Below are 16,650 nucleotides of genomic sequence, written 5' to 3'. Positions count from 1 at the left end.
AGCAGATATTAATTGTTTTTGGTGAAGTTCAACATGGGAAGCACACCATTAGAAATGTAGCATCCATAAAGCCCTTGTGTCTTACACAAGCTTTTGAATGACAACTTCATTCTTTGAATGAGAACTGATTTCGATTTAGTCTTTTAATATTAAAATTTTTGTTGCAGCATAAAGTGACTGCTCTTCAGTAAACATTGTTGTCTTTTAAGAGTCTGTTGTGTTTACTGTAGTTCCAGGTATTTATACTTGAAAATAGCTTAATTAACTCTAATTCTTATTTTTTCAGCCTGGAGTTGTGGGATTTTTTGAGTTCAATGCTTCACCTCAACCGCCTGGTTATTTAACATTCTTCACATCAGCATTACATTCATTAAAGAAAGGTAAAAGCTTCATTTTCATAGTTTAAGGTGTCTGTGAATGAGTTATGTCTAAGTGCTTCACTTGTTTTTTGCAATATTTTGTAACTTAGGAATTAATCCCTTCTGAGTGTTTCTTGGTGTTGATCTAACTGTGCGCCTGTCTCATTATAGTTAAGGATTGCTTACATAAAAAGTTTATGATGTGATGCACCAGGGTCGAGTTCCCTCAAAGCCCCACATGTGTAGCTGCAGCCCATCCAGGATCAGACTCAGACTCACACTTGTTTAATGAGAATCCAGGAGTCTTTGTGTAGTGTCAGAGGCACTGGGATGGACTGGGCTGTGTCAGCCCATGGTAACTGAATTCAGTGATGCTGTCTTGGGTGGAGTTACAGAGCTGCTGTGAGGCAGCCTGAGAAGGCTTTTCTCCCCCTCTTCTTTTGCACTGATAATCTAAAATACAAACCCTCTTGTTTGTGTTTAAACCTGCAAACTTTGTGATGATTGATACCTCCTTTTTGGGTCATGGATTTGGGATAGACCTTTCTTAAAGTTAAAAATGAACATGTTTTATGAATATTTCTTCCAGTCAGCAAATGAAGGAGATTCATACTTATTTTTTCTTATTCCTACTTATTCATTCTTATTTTTTAGTGTGCCACTGATGTGATAAAGAGCCTGTTCTATATTTTATTCTGTGATTTTCACATTTGTATGTTGTATTAGTTCTTTGCAACATAACGATAAGCAGTCTGTCTATATGTGTACATATTTATAAATGTAGAATATATATTTATAAATAATACATATTTACTGTAAATGTACATCACTTAAACAATGTTCATGCCTTTCCCTTATGTGTATCATCTTGGCTTTTGAGGTGCCATAAACAACAGCAAGGTACATCTGTGCTACCAGATTCTGTATTTCCTAAGCAAATGGAGAATTTGGACAATTGAGGTTACATAGACAGGACTCTGTACCTGGAGTGCAGAAGGGGAACACGCTCGTGCTTCTTGCCATCTTTCTTCTGCCTTAATCACTAGTATTGACAGTCACTCTTCACAGAATTCTGTGCCTTTACACAGCACTGTTGTGTGTTCTGGTTTGAGGGTGGTGTCCCAGGGGAGTTTAGTGTGTGTGATTGTGTTCAAAGATTGCAAATGTGCCCTTTCAGATTACCTTGGGACAATCCGCTTTGGAGTGGTCACGGATAAACGTGTGGCAGAGGAGATCTCCCTGGTGCACTCTGGCAGTGTGTATTTGCACAGACATGCCAACACATCTCTTGTGAGTATTGCTCTGCTCTGTAGGGACTCTGATTTGGTACTGGGATGATCAGGGATCAGAATTAGAAAACTACTTGAATGAGGATATGGACAAAGATTTTGTGGAGGGATAGTAGAAACAGTGAAAACTTCCATTTTGACTTAAAGGTATAACTTGGCACTGATTTAAAAAAATCACACAAATTAAATTAATTGAATTTATAACTCTTAGTCCATGTGCCCTGCTTTTTGAAAAGTTAAGGCTGAAAATACTAACTTTCAGATTTTTCTCTTTGGTATAAAGACACTACCTGCCCACACTGGCACCATGAGTGTAAACTCTGTGAAGATAGGTGTTGTGATGTGTATTTTACTCAATTGAGACTAGGGAAAACAGGGATATTTTGGATGCAATAACATAAAATACATAAAAATTACTTTTTTAATGCTAATTATTTAAGATAAACTTACCTTAATATATTAAAATTGATCCTAGAACCTGTGAGCACCCTTTTATTATATATTTCTTTTCTTTGCATACAGGAATGAGAAATACCAGTTTTAAATGCAGCCTTGATGTTTGAGTCTTAAAAGGCTAATTTAAAATGAGTTAATATGGTGACTGAATAGTGGGGAAAATGTTCTAATATTCCATAAATTAAAATACGTGATGACACCAGCTTAGAGCTCTTCCACTTACCAAGAAAATTTGTACTATTGAGAAAAGTCAAGATTATAAAGAGGTAGTAAAATAAAGAGGAGTTTCCCTGGTAGAATCCTTTTTGCTTGTTGATGTTACTATAGTCTGATGAGCATTTGGAAAGCTTTCCCAAAGGGAAAGGGTGTATGAAATGCTGAAGTTTGCTGACACCTATTACATTTAGAGAGTTCTAGTCACTACAGTAACAAAGCATGCCATACTGAAGAACTGCATTTGTTACTAAATCAAGTGAGGACAAAACTGTTTTTCCCCCTCCAAGATCTATCCAAAAGACATCATGAACTTCACTGCTGAGAACATTTGCAAGTGGGCTCTGGAAAATCGGGAGATGCTCATACGCTGGCTGAGACCACACGGTGGGAAAAGCCTTCTTCTAAACAATGAGCTGAAGAAAGGACCAGCACTTCTCATATTTATACCTTATAATCCCTTAGCAGAAATTCATCCTCTTTTAGATGAAGTAAGTGAAATATTTTTTTTTACTTAAAAAATACTAAAACTTGAGAGCTATATTCAGGGGTCTGAGCTTAATTGTGACAGATACCTCATTTTATCTCACTGTTCCAAGTATCTGGTTTTGTTTAAAACCACTTTCTCGAGCCATATTACCGTAACTCCCTTACACATGGCATTGCATTGCACACAACATGCCTTTGTCTCACTCAACAGCTGCTTAGAACAAGCATCTAACTCTTCCTTGACCTCCTCCTTTTTGTGGTGGGTGCAGTGTAGGAGATGCAGATCTTTGCTAACTGGAACTGAAGGCTTGTGTGTTTTGTCCACCCCATTCTATTTCTCCTCCCCTGTCTTTCCAGAGGTGCTTGTGCAAGGAAGAATGGATCTTTTGTAAAACCAGTGTTATTTGAAACACAGTCCAATTGAACTACTCAGAGCCAATATGATTGTTATATCCTGTGTGTTCCTTAGTCACCTTCCAATTTTCTTTTCCTCTCAGCTGTCTAGGACAAGAGTTTGTGAAGCTGTGCAGAAATGAGATAGGGAAACTAACTTGGCTGAAAACTATTTTTTTGTCCCTGGGCTATTTTTCAGCTGGAATCCATCATCGCATTTAGTATAACACAAAGCTGCACATCCCAGTGTGATCACATAGCTCTGAGCAGTGTGGAACAGACAAGCATCTGTGAAAGACCAGAAGTAGGGCTGAGTTCTTGTGACAGTGCTGACTTACTTACATTGGCATCTGTGTCCTGGAATATGTAGTTTCCACAAGGAGGCATAATTAATATTGCAGTGTTGGAAACAGTAAGGAAAAAATGAAAGTCACTTCTTATACACTATTCAGCCAAACTAAATAGACACAATAAAAGGTACACTAGACTGCTATGAAATAGGGTTGGGGAAATCTATGCCTGGAAAAGAACTGCCATCACTCTTGTAGTAACTTGTCTTCTGTTTGGCAGGCTTTATTCAGTGGTGCTTGTCACAGATGAAACATTCTAGTAACAGGTACCACTTACTTCTGTCAAATCAGTGCAGCATAAGGTGGATGTTCCATTTCAGATTTCATTCTACTAAATAACAGTGTTTATCAAAATGTGAAATGAGATGCAAAATATTCCAGTTGTCCTTGTATAGCTTCACTTTGACAGATATTATGCAACTTGTTTGCCCTGGGAAGAGCTGTTTACTGCAGCCATCCTGTGGGTTTCATCAAGAAATGAAACCACTTGACTGTAAGGCAGCTGCTGAGAACAAGGCTCTCAAGTTGAATGCTGAAAGATCTCACAGCAGTTTTTTTTTCTGATCACAGCTCACTGAAATGAGATTTCTTACTGCACATCTGGTTTTCTGTTCATAATCTCTTCCCAACTTTCTCTAGGTAGTCCAGATCTCCAGGCTAGGTTATAGTGTGAGAGGCCAAGTTTTTTCAAGTATTCAGTTTTAAGCATTTTCAGGATGAAAACTTCTAACAGTTCTAAAAGGCTGTAACAAAGTGTTGCTGTAGGTCACATGTTAATACTGATGGTCCTGTGACACAATGCTCCTGGATGTGACATTTCAACATCCCTTTGATAATTTTAACGGTTTCTGTCAAAGTGTTCTCCTGTAAGCAGTGTGTATATGTTCTGTATTTTGTTTAGTGTGTTAATAAGGATGACAGGAAACTTCCTCTTTTATTTTTCTTGCATATTCTGTTATTTGTCTCCCAGAAAGGGTGTATAAGTCCATACATGTGCCTTTTTCTCTGCTTGTTTACCCTTGGTTATGAAAAGGAAACTGGTGATGTAGCATAGGAATGTTTGCATGGAGGGACAGGTTGTGTTTATTCCTGTTTTCTTTTTTCTCACAGTAAGTTACAATGTGCAGAGTACATTTGGGGTATTACAGCTGTATGCCCATGGCTAGGAGAATACAGAGTGCTTCAACACTCTTAGTGATTGTTACACAATCTGTGCACCACCTATGCCAGAAGAAATCTCTATTCCATTCTCATATGGCAATGCTTTCATTTATTTTCTCCTCCTATTGGAAAAAGACAGAAATTCAAGAACCTCTACTCAGTAATGCTGCATGTAGTGGGGTTTAGCCATAAAATGTAGTGTTATTGCACTGTAGTAAATATGTTGAATAGAGGACCTTGCAATCAGTGTGGTGGACTGAATAATATTTTAAAGTGACATTGTTGTTCTATGTATTCAATGTTTATATGGTGGAATGTCTGAAAACTTCACTTTGTTGTTGCGTCAGAGCCCCCTGTAATTTTTTGAAAGAACAAAGATTAAAGATTAGTCACCTTCATGTTTCTGAAGTTCCATCTCTAATTGCATATCATGTTGTTAAACCTGCAACAGATAACTGCATTTGGGTGAACTATGTACAGTTAATCTTGGGTTTTTTTCTCTTTCTTTTGTTCCCCCCCCATAGATTACCAAAGTGGCCTTGGAATACCACAAGTGTAATAAAAGCCAGGCAGCTGAGCCAGATCTTCAGCACGTAGGAGACTCTGATTCACCAGCTTTTGATTCCTCTGTAACAGATGCACATCTGAAGTTCTCCGAAACATTTCCCATAGCCAAGTACCCGTGCTGTAACACAGTGGTGCTTCCGCAGTGGCACTCGATCTCCAGAACTCACAATGTCTGTGAGCTCTGTGTTAACCAGACTCTTGGTGTCAAACCAAATAAAGTCCATGTGCCACACTGTAACTTTTTAGAGATAGAAGCAGCTTTGGACTCTTTCTACCTCCAGGAACATACCTTTTTTCAAGTAATATCAAATACCATAGAATGCAGCAATTTCTTAAGTTTCTATAGTCCCTTTAGCTATTACACTGCATGTTGCAGGACAGTAAACAGGCATTTTTTAAGTTTCATTAGTTCTGAGAAGACCATCTTTCAGACCCCCAAAGTAGCATTTTCTTCCCATGGGAAGAAAGATAACATTCAATTTTCTATTCCTCACATTGAGGATAGGAATTGTTTTATTCCTGACCTTAATATCAGTAGCATGAACATTACTGGTCTGAGCTGCAGGACCAACAAAACCTTGAATCTCTATCTACTGGATTCAAATCTTTTTTGGATATATGCAGAGAGACTAGGAGCATCAAGATCTACTCATCTTAAGGAATTTGCTGCCATTGTTGACCTGAAAGAGGAAGTGCACTATGTCCTGGACCAGAATCAGTCACTTGTTGGACCTACCTTGGGTACAGTATTCATTGTACAAATGCTTGCATTCAGAAAATTGTGTTTCTAAGCAGGAATTGAAAACTTAATACCATTTTGAAAAGTGAGACTACTTTGTGAAGTTAACATTTTGAATTGTAATTTATTCTATTCTATTTAGTAGTTAACTAAACATTTATGAATGATTCTGTTGGCTACAACAGGTGGTGCTGGTGTTTGCTCAGCTGTTTTGTGTACTAAAATATCACAGAATTTTGGGACATACTGACCACTTAGCAGCAGAGACTTCCCCATCCTCTTGTCCTCTGAAATCAATTTAAATTGCTTAAAATTTATTTTGAAAAATGTGTCTGTTTTCAAGGTAAGAAGGGAGAACTCTGAAGTGGTTGTGACCAAATCTGCCAATTGTTATTTCCTGTCTGAATTGGAGGAGAAAAACAAACAAACAAAAAGCCCAAAAAAATCCCCCAAAAAACCAGACCTGACAAAACAACCCAAGGATTGCAGTTCTGATTTATCTGCAAGTTTGTGAATAAGACAAAATATTCCTAACCATGTGCATTTGCCTGTCATGCTGATGGGCAAAACTGAATCTACCTTCAGAAAATACTGGGTTTCTTAATGTTAGCTATGTAAGTAAATATGGAAGAAAATTCAGCTATTAAAATAAATTGCTCAAGAACATATATCACCATAATTCTTATAGCACCAATTACATTTCCTTTTTCCATAAAACTAAGTACAAAAATATTCACAACATACAGTAAATAGCCATGTTCTTATTAAGGATCACACACAGCCCTGTATCCTGTCTCTATCCCAACCCCCAGGAAAAGACTCTGGAAAAACAAACAGAAACCTCAATGGCCGTAAAAGGATACTTAGGCAATATTAAGATCAGAATGATCTTAATGATGACATATGAATTTCCTTCCCCTTTGTGCTCCTAGTACGTTCTGTCTCAAACAGGTTTTAGGTCACAGGATTTCCTGAGCATGATGAGGGTTTCTTTGCAGAGTAAGACTCAGTACATTTCTGTTCTATCATTTGAACATCCAGAAAACTTTTGCTTCTACATATTTTATCAAGGAGTCTCTGGTTTATGATTGGATTTTGTGTTTTGTATTTTAGTTTTGTTTTAGTTCCTTAAGATCTCAATATTTGATAATATCAAAACAGATTGGTGCTTAATACCCTTGTCAGATCTCAGTCTTTAGAGACGGTTTCTAGAATTCAAGAATATGTCTTTTAATTAACCCCTTCCTTTAAGTTATTACTTAACCATGCATAGATATTCCAAATCTGGAGCTCTGAAAAGAAAAAAAGCCTCTTTTGGCCTGGTATGAGAATGAAATGAAATGCTGAATAGTAAATAAGGAACTAAATGTACTGGTGTTCACATTTCAGATAAACTTGATGATATGGCATTTTGTATGCCTGTACAGAAGTGCTGGTTTTACTTAGGTATAGCTTTTATGCTGGAAATACAAGCACAAAGTTATTTCTATTTGATCAAATAATTATTTTTATCGTTTTTCATATTTTACCTTTTTTCTTGATTATTAAATACTTTTAGTTTTTAATGCACAGAATAATACTTCTCTATCCAAGTTGAAAAGCAGGATATTGCAGATACCTTGTAGCAATTTAGAGAATGTAGTTCAGGCTCAGAGTATTGTAGCTGAAGGTAGTTGAGGGCTTTAGAGTTTATTTTAAATTATTACCAGTGGCCAGCTACTTGTTAAATATCTTAAGATTAAGGGGAATGTGGAACAAAGAGGAAGGTGGTCACCAGTAGACAAAAGGGGATTGGTCATATTGGCATGAGAACAACAGATATTTAAAGATCAAAAGAAAAGAATTGCAGGGAAAGTAATTAAGAATGGAAGAAAAAATGCAAATAAATGTGGAACTAAGTGGAACCTTTCAATGTAATACAGAAGTTAAAAAATGGAGAGGTTACTTTTATGACTTAGCAGGTGTGTGGTTAGGAGAAGAGAATTATTATGGCACATTGACACAAGATTAAAGTCTGGTGTCACAAGTGACAAGACTGTAACGAGCAAAATTAAAAAAAAAACCAGTGAAGCTTTATCCTGTTTTCACATTAGTTGTGGTTATTCAGTAATTGATACCAAACTGTCAGAAATTAATGGCATGAAACCAGATTTCAGTTTGTATTTTCTCTGTAAGTTCTTCTGAATTCTAAAGCATAAAGTGCCAAAATCACCTCTGCAAAACCAAAATAACTTTGTTGTGTATCAATTTTATTCCAGAGAACTTCATAAAAAATTTCAGTGTTCTCTACAGTCCTTTGAAAAGGCATCTGGTTGATGACCCTTCAGTCCATTTTGATGAAGAGCATGTGGTCACTGAAGTTACTACAAACACCTTTCATGAGACTGTGTTCCTGAGTGCCAAGGTAACATCGTGTCACTCGACAGCTTCCTCGCAGATAATGGCACACATTTAGGGAGGGGGAGTTTAATATTGATGTGCTTTTCTTACTTGTAAAATAAAATACAGTGTTTTGTCAGAATTCAGAACCTTTCCAATTACATGCCATGAAAACTGATGTCATCCTGAGTACAGTTAAATTGCCTTGATTTTGTAAAATACATGATAGAGAGGAGTATCCATTGTCATTCCAAGTCTGCAGTGAATGTCTGCATTTCCAGTTGGTTTCCAGCAGCCCCAACCCCTGCTTTGCCAGTTAGAGGCAGAAAGCATAAGTCTGGCCATAATTTTTACCCCCCATATGAAGTGTATACAGTTAGTGGTAGATATATAGGAATTTAAGATTGCAAAAGAATCTTGGGAAGTGTAGTAAAGTTTGGTGCATTTTCACTTAAAAAGAATGATCCTAAACGAAATAATCTTTTCATTTTGACTTTTTGGAAAGAGAATTCCCCAAGAATTTTTGTGTTAACTCGGTAGTCAGAGAGCAGCATTGAATATAATAAAGTTCATTAATATTAGGAAAAAATTTGCTTTCACATTTCAAGAGTTCCCATGCTAGATGGTATGAAAACTAGTCCTCCTTTCTTCAGATTGCTTCCAGTGGATAATTAAGCTCTTCTCCATTTCACTTTCCAGAATGTCTTGCTGCTGTATTATGCACAGTGGTGTGGATTCTGTGCTTCTCTTAATCACATCTTTATTCAACTTGCTCGGCTTTTGCCTCCCGACAGTTTCACTGTGGCAAGGTAAAAAGATTCTAATTTCATCTTCCCAGAATAGTGTAAGATCATTGAGGTCATCATCCTAGAAAATACTTTTTTTCTCTCTACAGCTGTGCAATATAGATGTGAATGTCATCTGCATAATTTTTCTTTGAATGCATTGTTTTGTTTTCCTTTGTATATATTTGGTGGTTTTCAATCTCACTGCAGTAGTTATCCACTTTCGTTAAAATTAGTTTTTAAACTGTGCAATTAACCTTGAAACTTCCTAATTTCAGGAAGGGAATCCATAACTTTGTAACTATTTGTAGCAAAGAGTAATATGCTATTTGTATATCTATAGATTTGTTAGCAACACCATTTTCATCGCAAATCTAAAACGGCAGCCTACATCCAATGATAAAGAAAATTAACTCTATCCCAGCAAAAACCAGTTTACATAAATATCTATATATATATATATGCATGTGTGTAATGTATATTTTTAATATATATGTTAAAATATATTTCACATGTAAAAAAATATATTGTTTCCTTTGGTGTTTTCAGGTTATTAATGTTTCAGTGCAATTGAAACATTCTTGTTCATTTATGTGCTAATAATGCATAAATACTTAAAACATCTGCTCTTTAATTTGATTCTGACTGAACTTACTCCAGGAGTCAGCATGAGATGTAGAAAAAAAATAATTCAATTAAAAATCTGGATTTTCATCCCCTGCTTTTAATTGTGGCTTTATTGACACAGATGTGATGCTATTCCCAAGGCTACACCCATTCTCTTGCTAGACTTTGAAGTTCTGTCTTTTGCTCCATTATTTTCACAGCAGTATTAATGATATGATTGTCTATTTTTTCAATAATAATAAGAATTTGATTTGTGTAAAGAAGCCCTTAAATGCAGAATAAAACAATAACAAACAGTTGAACCAAGTGTTCCTTTCTACTCATAGCTTTAGGGAAAAAAAAATTAGCTATAAGAATGTGCTTCTTCTTGGAAGAAGCAAAATAATTACTCCAAAAACTACTTGAGGGGACAATATTAAGAGATGTACTTGAAGAACAAATTAATGACTAAAAATAACTTGTCTCATGTTTGGCATGTCTATCTCAGAAGGAAGGTGTGTACACAATGTGTGTACTGTGTACACAGTGAGCAACTGGGGTTTAACTGCTGGCTGAGAGCAGCTGCAGTATCGAATGTATTTTTCTAGAGAAAAACCACACAGATACTTGTTAAACTGAGAGTCATCATCTTGAATATTGGTAATTAATTCTGCTGACTCATATGCACAATGTATTTCTGGCAGAGCACATTTAGACTTACTTTCACAGATACTTAATTCCCTCTTCCCAGACCCTAAAATGGCATTTTACAAGTAAGTGCAGATTGTTCATCTGCCTGTTCTCTTCATCAGTTTGTCTTTTCCTCACAGAATTGATGTGACTCGAAATGACCTTCCCTGGGAATTTATGACAGACCGTCTTCCAACCATTTTATTATTTCCTCATCAGAGGTAATGTGATTCTTTTCCCTGTGAATTTTTAACTTCCATTTTACTAAGATGCAGTAGTTATGTGCTTATGTGTCTTCATAGAGAAAAAAGCCAAAGAGTAATTTATTTCCATATATGCATTCTTACTTCATGCATATTCTAATGAAAAAAACCCACCAGCAAAACAACAAAATGACCCAAACAACACTCACAGATTTACAACCTTCTCCCTCAAGGGCTCTTACCATCAGTAAATGGGAATTCAGACTATTGGTACTGGGCAGTTACCTACCACAAAATCTTAAAACCTGTGCCTTAAGTTTTGCCATTCATGTTTTAATCCTACACAGTTTTGTTTATATCAGTTCTGAGCCACGCCAACTGCCAACTGATCATCTCCCTATTTCTTTTCATAGGTACTCATTTTGTCTCAGCCTATGTAATGCTCTAGACAGTCCCTGGAGGGACAGACTGAGTAGTTTTATTATTTTTGTAACATTCCAACTAGTTTTATGAAGGTACCTCACCTCTAGTCATTGCTTTCATTCCTGCTTTTCCTCTCCAGTGTTTTTTATATTTTGCTGCATGTAGGTAATCAAGAAAATTAGGATTTGATAGTATTTGTTGTATCTGTAGCACTACTAGAGCAGTTCATATATTCATTTTAGATATAAAGGTGCCTCATATTAGGGCTTTTTATGCAGCTTCTTATCCCTTTGCCTTATGAGACAATTTTTGCAAATTAACTCTGTTCTCAATTTCTTTCCACCACATGCTGTTAATATTTTGTTCTGCTGTTTGTTTTAAATAGCCTTTTAACTTCTTTGATACATGCTGCGGTTTTGATCAGTAAAAATGGATGATGATGTAGTAAAACATTACTGCAATATAATGAGTCAATTTTGATTTAGCGTAGGCTATTTTTTGCCTAAATTATGTCATGATTCATTAATCTGGGATGGGAGCTGATACTCAGCTGAGCAACTGCTGATGGTAATTGCTAAAGTAACTTGGTCCATCACCAGCAAGCTGCAGGGGAGGAAAACTCATGGTGCTTACTCTGCCAGAAATAGCTTAATCTTGATGAGTGGGAGCCTCATCTGACTGAGGTTCTTGAATTATTGATAAAATATGGTATCTGTCTTCTACCTGATGTACAGTAAGTAGTTTTAGGTAAATGAAATATTTTTATATCCCACATGCTTAAGAGGTGGATTTTACAGAAGGCATTTTTGAGGGAAGTGTAATTGGTAAGGGAGGAACTCCCCTGTTCCAGATGCACATTGTAACCAATTCACGACATAATGTCACACACAAGGGGACACAAGAGTTGTCCCTGTTGTACAGGAGCACCAGGAGGCTTTAGGCATTGTACTTGAATCTGGCTTTCTGGCTTTGCAGTCATTTTGGTTTGGGCTTATTCTCTGTCCTTTTTCTCACTTATGTAATTAACCCATATTTGAATGTATGCAACTTACCATTCTTCTAGTCATGAATTTGACAGCCAGAGGGAAGCAAACTAAGCTTTTCTTCCTTGTTTTGATGGATGCCTGAGGAAAGAGAATGTGCTGCTGACTGGCAAAGCTGGAGCAGATCCATAGTGATAAACTCATAGCTGGCTTCCCAGTTGTACAGAATGAGGTGGAAGTGGCTATGCTGCAGGAGGAAGGGAAATTGTGTTATACTGGAACATGCTGAAGATGGAACTGGTTCAGAAAGAGAGGAGCAAAGAGTTCCAGTTTAGTCCATAGAGGACAGTTTAGCCTCATATGTGTACACAGAGTCCACAAAGCACAGTAATTGTAACATTTGTCACAGCTGGAACTACTGGTTTTTAGTGGTTAGTAGTCTTGAGGAAGAAATTTGGTACTTGCTGTTCTTGGCCTCTCTTGCCCTATTGTAACAGTTTATGCTGCTACAGGAAGTAAGGAGGCTTACCTGCTCCATGCACCAACAGAAACCAAAAGAAAAACCTTGTTTCGTTCACTTCCTTCATCACCTCTGACATAAAGACAAAGCAGTAAGAGGAAGAAGCAGAGATTTATTATTTTTTTTTAACAGCAAAAGGGCATTACTTCTGACTAAACTGACTTATGTTAAAGCAAACTGCTCCCTTGCCATGGCTTTCAACTCACTAAGCTGCTGCTTCCAGGAACACTGGTTAAAAATAGTCACTTCCCATTGGGTAGCTTTATAGATCTGGACTTAAGTCTACATATATTATTAGAATTTAGGTACATTGAAATGTCATCCTTCAACTTACAGATAGTAATGGCACTGTGCTCTGATTACACACACTCTGATTCTACCCTATGTACCTGAAGTTCATAACCCATGATCATGAATACTTCTTTTTTTAAGAGTGAAATCTGTTTTCTGAGATTTAACAGACTTTTTTTCTTCAAATACCAGTCCCATGAAGAGATGCTTACACACCCAGACTGGAACACAGGGAAAAGTATTCATCAAAAGAAAATGTGTGTGCTCTGTCTTTATTACATGATTTTAGGTTTCTCTTAATTGCTGTACTAACCATACTTGATGAAAAATAAGATACCAAGTTGGATTTGAACATCAGGTGCTTAGGTAAAATTCTCCTTAACCTTCCTGAGTATTTTACTATTAACTTGTTCTGTCCTTCTAGGAAGGAGCAAAGTGTGAAGTTCCCTGAAGACTTTTCAATTAACCTTCCCAATCTCCTGAAATTTATTTTACACCATTCAAGTCTTTCTTCGTCAGAGCCCTGTACCAAAGAATGTCTATATAAAGAGTCAGTTCTACAGCAGGGACACATCTCACACTTAGAGAGAGAAATTCAGAAGTTAAGATCAGAAATCAGTGCCCTTCATCAGGCCCATGACCAGCTTGAAGCACAGCTTTCCGAAGCCAGGAGAGAGGAGCAGAGACTACAGCAGCAAAAACACACACTGGAAAAGCAGCACAAGACTCTGCAGCTCCACAGTGAGCAGTTACAGGCCACATATGACCAGAAGAATCAAGAATTGTTAGAAATGGCTGAAAAGCTTCAAGAATTAGCTGATGCATCAGAAAACCTCCTTAAAGAGAATGCTTTACTGAGAATTCTGGTGGCATCACGAGGAGGAAAGCTACAGAGCAAAGATGAAATTAAGGAACCCATTCAATCTGAGAAAACACTTTCTGAAGTTAATGATATATCACTTTCAACAGCTACCGCTACTTTAGAGGAAAGAAGGATTGATAATATTGATACCATAGAGACAGAGCACAGTAGTGGAAATAGGACAGAATAATTGCTTACACAAATGATGCAGTATTGGGTAGGTATTTATGCAAATTTTATTGACATTCATTGTAAATAAAGACTTCTTCCCCCACATGATCTAGAAAAAGAAAAATCAAATGGAATATTTTTGTATACTTGAACAACTTATTAGATACCCCCATCTTAAGAGAAGAGGAGAACGGAAAACACTTTCTGCACTTTACTATTGCACTAACTTGGAATCATCTATCCATTTAAATTAAAGATACTGGTTTGTAGGGGCAGCAGTATGCAGCACCTCTGAATAGGGACCAGTTAGTTTTCACTGGCTTTCTCTTACAGCTGCTAGAAGGGGAATCAGATCTTTGATTTATATGTTTCCATAATTTCTGAAGTTTGCCCTTTACACTGCATTCTCTTTGCTGAATTAAAATAGATACTTCATCTGTGTAATCAGTAAACTTGAATGGACAAAGTCATCTTGCTACAACTGTTCTGTTCTAGAGCTTCAGCACTTGGTATCACTTTTGTATACTGGTATTCTTACTGCTTGGCAACCACATGTGAATTGTTCTCTACTGAAAACTAGAGGAAGTCTTACTGATTTAATAATTTTTTCTTTGCTTTTAAGAGGTCTCTAATACAGCAATTTAAGTGTACAGGTCTGCCCATACATGCAGTATCTTAAAAAGCATGTGTCAGGGTAAGAACATTATCAGCTGTACCCCATATATTGTACTCAAGACACAACAGCAGGAGCTTTTTGCTACTGACATTTTTTTTTGCTTCAAATTACAGCTTCCAATTTTAAAAAGGCAAATGTAGCACTAACAAAACAATTCAACATCTTAGTGTAGAAGAAGGGGACAACTTTTTGCCTAGGCCATTCTTGTCTTGCATATAGTTAAAATTCTCAAGCAAGCTTGCTAGGCTTTAAGTTATTCTGTATGTACAGGTACAAGAAGCAAGTCTAATGCTTCCTCTGGAGCTAAATTAAGGCTAGGCAATTAAGTGTTTAAAAATATCAGTATGCAAAGGAGGCCATGTATAAAGTAATAGAAAACAGGCCAGTGACCTCTAAGCATGTGTGCCTACATGAAAAGTTTTAGAGTATGTAAGCTGCCATTGGCTGCTCAGTGTTGTTCCTTCTCTTCCCCCAAACCTTTGCAGTCCAGAACTTCCCATTTAACACCTTCTCCTGTAGCTGAACTCCAGCACAGAGCAGGAAATGTATGTTATCTGGAAGAACTTGGCCATTGCTAGCTAAAAACTTCTACAAACTGACCAGCAATAATCCTTGCTCCTATCAACAGTAGAAAAGACTGAAACTTCTCCTGTTGTAGTACAGTTCAATCAAAAGTTATATACAAGATACATTAACTGAATTCTAGAGTTGGCTGGCTGTAGAGTAAAATGCCTTTTTGTGACATGCTAGTAACATACATCCTAAGTACACAAACCAAGGTTCTGGGAAGAATTCATACTCCTTGCACTTAAGCCAGTTTTGCTAAGTAACCACTTCTACAGTTTCAGCACACAGACCTGTGGAAGAGAGAAGCCTGCTCTACTGCCATTTCAAACACCTGGAAACCTTCTGGACTTTCCCTGAGGGTTTAGTATCCATCATAAGTTCCCAGGTTGGAACCCATCAAATTGGCAGTTTCCTTGCAGTAGCTACATAGAGAACTCAGTTCTAGCAGCCAAAAGCTTAACCAACATAGCTGCAGCTAAAGGAACTCTTCTTTTCTTGCAGCTCCTATGTTTCCTTCTTCAGCATATTACCAAAGGCATATCCCTTCTTTTCAAATTAAGTACTCTGCATCAGTCCAGTAAACCATTCAGAGGAGTTCTGACTTAATGGTCCACACTCAACCTAGTAGCAGAGGCAAGCTTTAACTGCAGGTTTGGTTTTGAAGGTCTGGAGTCCCATCCTTGGTAGTGGTTCAGGAGGCCCCCTGTGTATTATATACAGTTGCATCATATTCCCATATGCTACAGAACACAAAGCAAGAAGTTTCTGGCAGCCTATTTACAGTTCACAGTTGTAAAGTAGTTCACATTACAGCAGCTCCATCAAAATAGGCTCAGCTAAACATTCAAGTGACAAAAACCAGTAGTAGTCTCTTCACACCAGTATATCCCTGTGCCCATTGCCAGCAATGGGACATTACACCAGGCGAGTCAGCTCCTGCCATAGAGGAATACACAGTCGATGCAAAGTGCAACTTCGCAGTGCATGCTGCATAAGCTGCAAACAAAGCTTATTTAGTTCTCATCAGGGTGTTTTTTGATGAGCAGTGTGCACGTGACCAGGTTCTTCACAGTATTGAGATGCTTCTGCTGGTTACACATGCCATGAGTGTAGTCCATCTGCACGTGTTGCTCCAAGTTAGCTGTGTGCTTCTGGGCCGTTCGGAGTTAGCTTTGCTTTCCTCTCCACACAGGGTCCTTTAGCAGAGTACTGCACTAGCAGAAAGGGCTCTTTGGTTTCTCCCTCACCCACAATGCTTTCCTCATCCTCAGACTGGCTGAGCTTCTGCAGCCGCAGGTAGCACCAACAGCCCAGGATCAGGGCTCCCAGAGCCGCAATAGCGATCAGGATAACGATGACAGTCACCACTCCAGTAGTGGGGCTGTGATCTGTGATAGACATGGCCAATAATTCAGGCTGTACTCTTCTTTAGGAGATTTTTCTGTCCTCGCTATCAGTCTTGATGCATTTTCAAACTC

At 37.5% G+C, this 16,650-nt stretch overlaps 2 protein-coding genes across 7 annotated transcripts in view; one reads left to right on the top strand and one right to left on the bottom strand.

Moving 5' to 3' along the window:
* Positions 1 to 14,032, top strand: part of TXNDC11 (thioredoxin domain containing 11) — a 26,324-nt gene extending 12,292 nt beyond the window's left edge. For all 3 annotated transcript variants that reach the window (XM_058849408.1, XM_058849409.1, XM_058849410.1), the window contains 8 exons: positions 287 to 380; positions 1,537 to 1,649; positions 2,608 to 2,808; positions 5,235 to 6,018; positions 8,275 to 8,420; positions 9,095 to 9,204; positions 10,617 to 10,697; positions 13,321 to 14,032. In XM_058849408.1, the coding sequence (XP_058705391.1) occupies positions 287 to 380; positions 1,537 to 1,649; positions 2,608 to 2,808; positions 5,235 to 6,018; positions 8,275 to 8,420; positions 9,095 to 9,204; positions 10,617 to 10,697; positions 13,321 to 13,948 (2,157 nt within the window). In that variant the 3' untranslated portion in view covers positions 13,949 to 14,032. The remainder of the gene's footprint in view (positions 1 to 286; positions 381 to 1,536; positions 1,650 to 2,607; positions 2,809 to 5,234; positions 6,019 to 8,274; positions 8,421 to 9,094; positions 9,205 to 10,616; positions 10,698 to 13,320) is intronic.
* SNN (stannin) overlaps positions 1 to 16,650 on the bottom strand; it is a 28,307-nt gene that overhangs the window by 3,976 nt on the left and 7,681 nt on the right. For 2 of the 4 annotated variants that reach the window (XM_058849411.1, XM_058849412.1), the window contains exon 3: positions 12,155 to 12,332. In XM_058849411.1, coding sequence (XP_058705394.1) covers positions 12,155 to 12,332 — 178 coding nt within the window. Of the gene's footprint in view, positions 1 to 9,055; positions 9,195 to 12,154; positions 12,333 to 13,971 lie in introns of those variants that run through there. The other 2 variants (XM_058849413.1, XM_058849414.1) reach the window with 2 other exon arrangements.

The sequence above is a fragment of the Poecile atricapillus genome, chromosome 14, assembly GCF_030490865.1.
Source record: "Poecile atricapillus isolate bPoeAtr1 chromosome 14, bPoeAtr1.hap1, whole genome shotgun sequence".
Classification (NCBI taxonomy): domain Eukaryota; kingdom Metazoa; phylum Chordata; class Aves; order Passeriformes; family Paridae; genus Poecile; species Poecile atricapillus.
The sequence above is the reverse complement of the archived record's forward strand: the minus strand, read 5'-3'. Positions and strand labels throughout refer to the sequence as shown.